Source organism: Sceloporus undulatus, chromosome 6, assembly GCF_019175285.1.
Source record: "Sceloporus undulatus isolate JIND9_A2432 ecotype Alabama chromosome 6, SceUnd_v1.1, whole genome shotgun sequence".
Lineage (NCBI taxonomy): Eukaryota > Metazoa > Chordata > Lepidosauria > Squamata > Phrynosomatidae > Sceloporus > Sceloporus undulatus.
In genome coordinates, this window is record NC_056527.1 from 2,808,272 (window position 1) to 2,819,086 (window position 10,815).

Sequence of the window (10,815 nt, forward strand, 5' to 3'; positions counted from 1 at the left end):
CAAACCGTGGATGTTTGAATCCGTGGATAAGGAGGGCCAGCTGTATTAGCCATGTCATCTGAGGCTGAAGCCCAACACATCTGGAAAACAAAAGGCTGAGATAGGTGGAATTCAATGTGTTCCTGCCAGCTTAAATTTACTTAACAACTCATCACTGGTTGCTACCTACCTGAGTCTTACTGCCAGAAGTTTATTCTCTGAATTAACTGTTGAGTTGGAATTTGTACCTAAAACTTGCAGATCTGCCACTCCTCACTTCTGTACTACTGTAGACTTCTCCAGGCCAAGAAGTCTGTTTTTCTTGTGATATGTGGGTGAGATAAACACCAATAGTAGAATAGACAACCAGAGTTCCTGAGCTGCCAACCTTTTATACCTGAACATCTCCACAAATTCCTTTCCAACAGCTGCTTAACTGAAAGTGTTCCAAATCAAGCCTGTCCACAAAGGAGGCATGTCTCAGAGCAAGTGGATTAGGAGAGAGACAGACTCGCAAGGAAGCTCAGTGTCTCCCGTCTAACTTGGGAGAGAAATCTAATGGTGAAATTGACCTTAAGAGAGCATTCCTGAATGTCTTAAAACTCATTCAGTTTGGAAAACATTCCAAAACACAGCAGAGCTTTTCCAGTTGAAGACAGAAGCATGTGATAATGAGAATATCCAGACAAAGAAGAGGAATAACAGCCTCTGAAGGAAATGCAAAATACAAGTGTTATCATGATTTGAAATTTATTATCAGCAACAACAGCATTTCTGCAAGGCCAAGAAAACATGATTTTTATGTTAAAAAAAAACCCTGGTGTTTGGGAAACTACATCTAAAAATTAAAAACCATACAAAATTAGGAGGGAAACATCCATCTTCCCCTGCAGGCATTTATTCAGGGCCTGTATATACCAACTACCCTTGAGTTAAATTCTTCCTCACCATCTGGGACTGTGGGACAAAACCTGTGAACTGCGTGCATGAGTTTCCATAATCGTTACTCAACTCCTACCCACAAACTGGCATTAAAATCCTCTGAGGACGACGTGCTCAACCGACTGGCATCCTTTCCAAGAAGTGCTGCCTGAGTAACAGTTGTCTAAATTGAAAATGCTCAGCTTCCCTCTCTTTTGGCTGTCTTCCAAGTGCCATGCTGCTCCCTTTATGGGTTTCTTTGGGCTGCTGTACTTGTGGCACCAGCCCCAAACCTTCTGGCCAATTAGCATCCGAGTTCTTCTCATCCAGAACCAACCGGAGACTGGGCTTTTCTGGATGGCACCCTCTCCTCACGCCATGCAAGCCCAGGGCCTTTGCCTCGGCTGCCTCTCCAGCCCTTCCTGATCTGGGGGAGCAGGCACTCCAAGTTCGCGGTTGGGCCTCTGCTTCGTGCGCAGCAGTGCTCTCCGCTGCCATCACTGCATGGCTAGGCCAGCTCACCAGCCAAGCGCCAGGATACCAATTCTAGCGAGTATGGACACAGAATTCTACCCAGTGTTATCAGGGGCCCAAGAACTCATCTGTTGTTGAGGAGCATTGATGCAATGCCACGTCGGCTGGCAAACTCCTCCGGCTGCTTGCTGCAGTCAGGCTGCACCTGCCAACTGGGCAGAAAAGGCTCCCTGGGATGAGAAGTGCTGGAGTTTATATTGTTAGTCCTCAAGCCCTGACTGCTGCCAGAGTCCCTCTGCTGAACAGTGCTGGCCTGCTTGCCTAGAAACTCAGACGGGTACAGAAGCACTTGATGCTGCAGGTGAGAAAGAGGGAATGTCCGCAGCTCCCATGGCTGTACGCACTGGAACAAAGAGAAAGAGCGGGGAGGTCAGTGGGACAGAAGATTTGACAGCATTCAGGGGAGGAAACAGGCCATTGCTCTGTTTTTATCCATACCAGGATACAACAATAGGAGCAGGGGATAGCAACCTTTAAAAGGTTTCATCTTGAAAGAATTAAATAGCAACAACTCCTTCAAATCCTTATTTGCAAGTCTATCCCAGTACATTTTTGGGAGAAACTGTTGCCTCACATACAAAAAGTAGATGTGTGAAGTCACTGGCAACAAGATTTCTAAAGCTCCAATTCAGGCATCATGCTGAAGTATTGTTTGTGCTAACCAGTATGGAAACCTGCACCACTCTGCAACAACAGGGAAATCACAGAGCTCCGGTTGCTTATATCTTCCATCTCCTTCCATAGGTAACTTCTTAGCTTCACTCCTCTCTCCATGGGGTAAAGACAGTGTAAGTAAAAGTGAATCACAGGATTTATGAACTGGCAGGTCAGGGTTTAGAGTCACTGCAGTTTACAAATTCAAACAAGCTTGGTCACAGTTTAGTTACATGTACAGTGGTACCCCGGGTTACGAATTTAATTCGTTCCGCGGCGCCGTTCGAACCCGAAGAGTTCGCAACCCGAAAAAAGGCTTTCCGCTAGCGCTGGAAAGCCGCTAGCCGCGTTCACTTTTAAATTTCGTGCCAAAAAGCACCGAAACAACCGAAAAAAATTCGTAACCCAAAAATCTTTCGTTACCGGAACAGTTTTTTCCAAGCTAACTTTTTCGTACCCAGGAAATTTCGTAACGCGATCAATTCGTATCCCGGGGTACCACTGTAATTACTTCCTCGTATAAACTACAATACATTATAGTTGTGACTTGACTTGGGGCACATTCATCCTTTCTGTCATGTAACTAAGTTCTTAGGTGTTATCTTTAAAGTTGCTTTAGTTAGGGGGTTGTGGTTTCAATAAAAGTAGGGAAGAAGGAACTTGTTTAAAGCACTGCCTTGTGTTGAGGGAAGAATGAGGGTCAAAGGAGAACATGAGCCAGAACCATGTACCATTCCAATTTTTAGTTACTTTGGAGGGACAGGTTGCCTTTTCAAAAAGCACAAATGGATTGGTAATTAAATATGGGACAGGGAGAGCAATACATGTATCTAATGTCAAATTAACTTTGCAAGCTCCAAGTTCGATATTGATTTGGTAGTCACTGTAAATTAAAGTTTGTTAGCAAACACAGTTTCACAGAATGGTGGCATTCGACCCAAGCGATTAACAACCCAATGAGGACACTTTTTGGAAGTAAATTCCACTAGTTTAATTGTAGCCTATGTCCATCAAATTTGGTTAGGAACAATGTCTCCTTGCTGCTTTGATGTGAAATGGGACTCTTCTCACTTCACTGCCACAAGAATAAAACTGCTACTCTCCTGGAATACACTTATGTCAAACAATAAGAATGGCTCTACTGCACTGACACACCTTCAGTGCCCAGATTCAAAAGGCTGGACTAAATGTGGCACAACCACTACTCAGCAAATGTCTCTGAGCAGTTCTGTCACTTGCACTTTTTTAAACAAAGGCACTGAAGACAAGCAACAATAGATCAACTGACCTTCTATGGCACAATGAGGATGCAAAGAAAGCATGATGCCATTCTCCATCTCAACTTGGAGGAAAACACCTTGATGGAAAAAGCAGACACCAACACACACACACACACCTTCATGGTATCTTAACATGGTATGCTCAAATGCCATCACAAATATCTATGGTGGGGTGGTCAAAGTGTGATGTGCTAGAGTATGCCAAACTGCATCTTCCAACACTCCTCCCCACTGGTCCTGCTGGTTCAGGCTGCGTGGATTTGCTCTCCAACAGTATTTGCTCCCCATCATCTAGGGACAGCCAAACTTGAGTAAGGAAGGCCTGGAGCTCTGGGAACAGAAAGAATCCTTACCTGGATGCTGTCGTCCGCATCTGAGAAGGAGAGAGCTGTGTCTTCACTAAAAGAAAGGCTTCCTCTGCCTCTGCCTTTAAGCAGGAGGGGCTTCAGAACACTGGAAACCTCGGGGCTCAGAGAGCCAGTTGGAGAGCTGGCACACTGGATGTGGTTAAGGTTATGCGATGTGGTGTCTGGAGAGCCCGGCGGAGGTATCCATCGTCCATCCGCTTTGTTGGAGCTCCTAGAAAATAGAAATGTCACAAATATGGACCACACCAGGGCATGGGGAACCTGTGAGAAATAGCTTTGGCCAAATGCAACATTTTTGAAAATCCAAGTTCAGAAGTAATGCCATAAACAAAATATTTATTAAATTCTCCCAAACAGGAGAAAGGCAGCCCTCCCTCCTTCCTCACTTACTTTTTTGGCCTGAGTGGCATTTGGCAGCAATAGGGGAACCCAAGGAGAGACTATGGCAGCCACTTTTAACAGGGGCATACTTTATAAGCCCCGTGAGGACTGGCAGTCTCTGCAGAGGGGCTTATACACTACACCCCTATTAAAAATGGCCACTGCAGTCTCCCTTTCAGCAGCCCTACGTTGTGACTTAGAATCATAGAATCGTAGAGTTGGAAGAGACCACAAGAGCCATCCAGTCCATGGAACTCTCAATCAAAATATCCCCAACAGATGACCACCCAGCCTCTGCTTAAAGACCTCCAAGGAAGGAGACTCCACCAAAATCTCAGAGGGAGGAGTGTGTTCCACTGTCGAACAGCCCTTACTGTCAGGAAGTTCCTCCTAATGTTCAGGTGGAATCTCTTTTCGTGGAGCTTGCATCCATTGTTCCAGGTCCTGTTCTCTGGAGCAGAAGAAAACAAGCTTGCTCTCTCCTCAATATATCATCCCTTCAAATATTTAAACAGGGCTATCATCATATCACCTCTTAACCTTCTCTTCTCCAGGCTAAATATCCCCAGCTCCCTACGTCTCTCCTCACTGGGCTTTATGGTTTCCAGGCCTTTCACCATTTTAGTCGTCCTCTTTTGGACACACTCCAGTTTCTCAATATCCTTTTTGAATTGTGGTGACCAGAACTGGACATAATATTCCAGGTGGCTTATTGCCACCCTGGCTGAAAAAGTAGGTGAAGAAGGTAGGAAGGCTGCCTTTCTTTCTTTGATTTGGACAAGGAGGGTTAACATGGCGGGAGTACTGCTTCCATGCTAAGAGAGGCTTCTTCTCTCTGCCTTCAGGCTGGGTCTCTAGTATGGGCAAGCTGCTTTCCATTCTGCCCTTGTCGCCCTGGGTTTTTTTCAGGCAGCATTCTCATTCTTTTTCCTCATTTATATTCCCTTCCTTATCTATATTTGTACAGATATAGACCTTTTAGGTTCAGCAATGTCATTCATACACACACACAGCAATTGTAACCCCTCACATTAACAGATCCTCTCCTATGCATTTTTTAAAAGGAGAGAGGGAAATTATTTGTTCCATGCCATTAATCTTTATCCACAGGTTGTAGCAAAATCCATTAAAAAAAACCACCCTAAATGTACAGTGGTACCCCGGGATACGAATTGATCGCGTTACGAAATTTCCGGGATACGAAAAAGTTAGATTGGAAAAAACTGTTCCGGGATACGATATTTTTTTCGGGTTACGAAATTTATTTCGGCGCGAAATTCAAACGCAAAGCGCGGCTAGCGGCTTTCCAGCGCTAACAGAAAGCCTTTTCGGGTTGCGAAATTATCGGGTTACGAACGGAACGGCGGAACGAATTAATTTCGTAACCCGAGGTAGCACTGTATACAGGAAGTCGACAAGCATATATGGAACTCTTTACTGATATTTTTCTCATAGATGACACAGCAGACAAATTGATATGATTCAAGTTGTTAAGACTCATTCCCACAAGACAGAACTCTCCTGAAGAGCTACCTGTTCCCGCGTCTGTGAGAAATGGTTCCTGACCAGGAATCCCAACGGGCTCGTTCCAACTCTTCAAATTTTTGGTGACGGTTCAGATATGCTTCATCAGAAGTATCTTCCACCTAAGGAAAAACAGAGTTATTCTCTGTATGCTTAACAAAGTCAAAACTATATACTGTATTGTGTTATGTGGATTAGTAACCAGCATATGATTTGCACAATACAAGTTCACCTGTGCAAAAACATTTGTGAGAGTTAAAAGATACAACCTGCCTTGTTTTCCTAGGCTTTGATTTGCTAGCTCCAGAAAATTAAGCAAACAGAGAAAGAACAGCTTATTAATCAGAAACCAATTCTATCTTTTAAGTACAGTCCACCCTTGGCTTACGCGGGGGACTGATTCTGGACCACCACCCCCCCGCATAAGCCAAATACCACGCATGCTCAACTCCCATTCAAGTGAATGGGGCTCTTGCATGCGGTGGTGTGGCATGGCGGCAGCCCCATTAATCCAAATTGGACACACTGCCCCTAGCACCCCACGCGCTCCCGCAGTTTTCAGCATATGCTAAAAGCCGCGTATGACGCAAGCATACTGTATAGATACAAGCATATAATATATAAAACTCCTCCAGTAACAGAAGAACAGAGAGAAACACTTTTGACAAAAAAGAAAAGAAGAAGTATTGATGTATTGACTCCCTTTCCACATCCTGGTATAACTCAAGCCCTTGCTGGTAAATAAAAGCTACAGATCTGAATAAGGACAAAACAAAAAGCATGTACCTTTGTTATTTGCCTTTTAATATTAAAATATTTAAAATATCTTATCCCCAGCAATCCTTGTCAACAGAAAAACAGACCAACATTGAGGCCTGAAGAAACAGCCTTACCTCTGAATCTACTTCCCCTGAGGTCTTCAGCTTGCCAAGATTCACCATTCTCCAGCTGATCCAAAACCAAAAAAGACTCTGGATTAGGTTAATTCCTGCACATGCTTCTTCAAAACAAGTATCATTCAACTTTAAGAAGCAACAAGAGAGGTGGTGATGGCTGGAGATGCTCTGGCAAAACAGGCCCATTTGGACCATAGGCCAAGGACACACAGACCATGGACTGGTTGTGTTTCAAGAAATTAATCCCATCATCACAGCCACAGCATCAAGGCATGGGCATAGAAATGGCCTCCACAATGTCCTGCTGGCACACAGAAAACAGAAAGTGCCATTAAGCACTTCCTGTTCCATGTTATTTTAAATTCTTTCACACCTGCAATACAATTGTCAATGCATCTGCCAACATAAGGAAGGAACTGCTAATGTTCCTCTAAGTAGAAGGACAATTTTGAAGGCCATGTGCTGATATGACACAACCTGAGGAACGTCAACAGGAACACCATCTGGAGCTGTGCACAACAGAAGCTCCAACAAAGACCCAAACACAGGCTTCTGCCTGACTGAACAACATTATGTTCTTTGGTATGGCATGCTATCTCCTGCTGTAAACACTATGAGTCTTTCCTTCATGAAAAGACAATGCTCTCTTACAGCTAAACAGACAAGACTGAGATGCTCTGTGAACTTCCAGAGACTCAGCTATTTCCAAGGGAACCCACCTTGGTGTCAAAATCTCTTTATACTGCAGCTTCTCCACCCGTGTAGCAGCAGCCATTGACATGGGGATCACAATATTGTTGATGTCATAGGAACATTCCACTTTTTTCTTCTTTGCAGGCTGCTGAAACCACACAGAGATTGTCAGAAAGACAGCACAGGTCTTCCTAAGCTATCCTGGAACTGGTTAACTGAGGTCACCTAACCTGACTGTCACTATACCAGCAAGTAAAGGGAACAGGCTGAGGTCCAACAATCCCCCACATCAGCACATGGAGACAATACAGTACTGCAGGCATGAAGCAATATGTCTGTGATGTTATCCTCTACTATTAACACACAGAATCTGCACAGAATCAAAATTACAGGACAAGGACCCTTACATTCACTAGCCCGTTGCACTGATTTGCTGCACTTGCTTTGTGCAATGCTGTTAGCTGCCTTGAGGGTGCCAGAGAGACAGAAGAATATCAGGTCTTGAAATATGAACACCAAGCATGTGCTGCTCCAGGATGGGAACAGAGGAAAACATGGGACAGGAACCATGCAACTACAATGCAATTGAGACTGGTGATCAAAGACATTTCAGCAAGACTGAACTAACATGCCCAACTATAAGCTTACCAGATAGTCTTCATGACTAAACTGTTTATCTGTCAGTGCATAGAATAGCTCTAATCTATCTTTCTTTTCAAAATACACTTAAAAAAAAAAAAGCCGGCAGATAAAAAAGGACATTTGCAGAAGAATCTGAGGGGTAGAAACTGAAGCTAAGAGTAATGATGAATATGGTTTTTTTTACTACTGGATCTACTGCACATATTTATTCAACTTGCAGGGCCTCCATTTTTTTTTTAATTGAAAGAAAAAGTTATACACGTTTCATTTTGTTTTTCTGAAATAATCAGATTTTTTTAAAGGGGGGGCATTCTTAAAGGCAAGCAGTGACACTTCACAGGGAATGAGATTGAAACAACAAAAAAGACGTTAGTTTGGAGACATTATGCAAAGTTAAAAGAATAGCACATTCTTTGCCAGCAAATTAGCTCTGACTATGCCTGACACAGTGCACAAATGGGAGAGGCTTCCGTCTAAGGAAGGTCACTCAGCAATGTGCAGCCATTATTTTCTCTTTGTAGCTCTGCTGACTAAGGTGGTGTGTGTGTGTGTGTGTGTGTGTGTGTGTGTTTTCCAACTCACCAATGCTGAGCTGCCAGCAGCCATGGAATTGCCAGCAATCTGGTTGGAGTGTGGAGTGGGAATACTTTCCAGGGAGAGAGGTGAGACATGATGGAGAGAAGCAGGCTTGTGCGTCTGAGGGCCAGAAGTATACAAGCTGTGACTGGATGATCCTTTGAGCAGGGAACCTGGCAAGGAAGCATGAGAACGGAAAGGTTTTTGCTTGTTTGTATAAACCTCAAACTTCATTCAGTTTCAGGAGAGTCCTCATGTTGAAATAACCAATCTTCCTTGTCAAGAGCTTGAGAGATGACCAGAAATGACATGCCATCACTTCAGTTCACCCAAAATGACAAGATCAACACTTTGTGGGCGTTCAGAGGAGGTGAAAATGTGTCCCATCTGGACACTGGAGCATGCAGATCACGGTGAAAGCTTTCAGGGACTGAAAGCTCACTTTACTGGATGCAGGGAAATACAATTAGATAAAATAGCACTGAATCAACCAGTATAATAAGTAAAGATAAACTAAAACATCATGCCAGAGGTTGATCGTAACAAACCTACTTAAAATTCTAAGATTAGAACAGTACATTAAAACAGGGAAATATGACTTCCATTATTTTTTAAAAATTAAAAGCTTTGAGCAGAAAAAAAGACATCAAAGAAACACTGGGAATATGCTACACTGAAATGTTGCTTCTTGTGGTCAGAAGTTTATAAAATCGCTTCATCCTAAGCTATCAAACAACTCTTTCAAACTGATTTAAAATTATAAGCAGTAGGAAATGAGTGGAGATCATTCTTTTCCAGTTCCCTCCATACTATCATATTTGGGATAGTTTCGGATGAAACAAATGAAGAAATAAATACTTCACTGAAGATGTGGAGATGACCACTGAAGTTAGCTTTTAAAAAGGCAATAGTTCTACTGACAGCCTCGTCCAAAGGCCTCGTCCAAATGCCAAGAATAAATATGCAATCTACCACTTCTGCTGGTGCCCATCTTCAGCGCAGCACAATGTGCCAGCCTTCCATGTGTTCACTCGGCAATAGCCCTAGCTAGCACAGTCAGTGGAGCGGAATGCTAGGACTTGCAGTTCAACAAGATCCGCAGGCTTCAGCTGGAAATGTCAGAGGAACCTTTGATCTGACAGGATACCGCCATTACTTAGAACAAAAGCCTTCCCATGTGGGAAAAAAGGACATTTAAGAGTTTTGTCAAGAGGTAAAAGATTTATTTCATGTACACCAAATTTACCAGATCCGGAGAAAGACGATGAGCAAATGTTGTTGGTTAAGTCTTTCAAACCACAATTCGCTGTTTTTAGATTCTTGATTTTATTGCTTAGTCTGTGGCTCTCTCTCAACAAGGCTTCAAAGTGTAAGTGAAGAGGGTTGCCTATTAAAAGAAAAACAAAAAGAAATTGTGTTGAGACTACTGCAAAGCTACGTATGTCACTATTTGTTATTCACATTTATATATTACTTTTTCCACGTGCAGCTAAAAAAACAACTATCACCGTGAGGTAAGAGATAGGAAGAACCCTATATCTTGCACATAGTATTTCTTACATGTATGTTGCACTCCTACAAGTCAGAGTATCGCTGCTCCCTAATTTCACCCATTCCCAAACACTACAAAGGATGATGCCATCTGAATGCCCCATATCTTTAATCTCTGTCCAGCATTCAGCTGCACGCATTATCACATCCGCCCACTGCTCTGACCACATCTCTCCTGTGCTGGCATCCCTTCACTGGCTCCCACTCCCTTTCCACATTCAGTACAAGCTCCTGCTGTCGACGTTTAAAGCCCTCCATGGGCTGCCCCTCCTTACTTATCAGACCTTCTTTCTCCTCACCTTCCCACCAGGGCCCTCCGTTCTGGTAGTCAAGGTCTGCTGTCCCAGCCCATGATTTCCTCTGCCCCATCTCGAATTCGCCCCTTTTCATTCGCTGCCCCTCACTCCTGGAACCTTCTTCCCCCGCGAGCAAGAGCCATCACTTCTTTAACCAGCTTCAAAACTGAGTTGAAGACCATCCTGTTCAGAGAAGCCTTCCCAGGCATTGCATTGCATAATTGTCACTTGCTATTTGATGTTCCTTTGTTGCCTGTTTTATTGAATCATTTCCTGTATTGCTATGTCCTCCCTCCAGTCCATCTCCCCTGATCCAGGCCTCGGAGGTAGAGAAGAACTGTTGGCCCTCATCCCCTTCCCCTTCTGTGTCGTGTCTTTTTAGATTGTAAGCCTTAGGGCAGGGAACCGTCCAATTAAAAAGGTTGTATGTACAGCGCTGTGTAAATTTACAGCGCTTTATAAATAAAGGTTAATAATAATAATAATAATAATAATAATAATAATAATAATAATAATAATA

The 10,815-nt window shown here is 43.4% G+C and overlaps 1 protein-coding gene across 5 annotated transcripts in view; it reads right to left on the minus strand.

The window, feature by feature from the left end:
• Nucleotides 1-712: 712 nt before the first annotated feature.
• The window catches only part of LOC121934358 (KAT8 regulatory NSL complex subunit 1-like), a 24,935-nt gene continuing 14,832 nt past the window's right edge, over nt 713-10,815 (minus strand). For 3 of the 5 annotated variants that reach the window (XM_042474769.1, XM_042474772.1, XM_042474771.1), the window contains 7 exons: nt 9,695-9,835; nt 8,455-8,621; nt 7,257-7,378; nt 6,535-6,589; nt 5,651-5,763; nt 3,722-3,947; nt 713-1,777 (listed from right to left, as the gene is read on the minus strand). In XM_042474769.1, the coding sequence (XP_042330703.1) occupies nt 1,499-1,777; nt 3,722-3,947; nt 5,651-5,763; nt 6,535-6,589; nt 7,257-7,378; nt 8,455-8,621; nt 9,695-9,835 (1,103 nt within the window). In that variant the 3' untranslated portion in view covers nt 713-1,498. The remainder of the gene's footprint in view (nt 1,778-3,721; nt 3,948-5,650; nt 5,764-6,534; nt 6,590-7,256; nt 7,379-8,454; nt 8,622-9,694; nt 9,836-10,815) is intronic. The other 2 variants (XM_042474770.1, XM_042474773.1) reach the window with 2 other exon arrangements.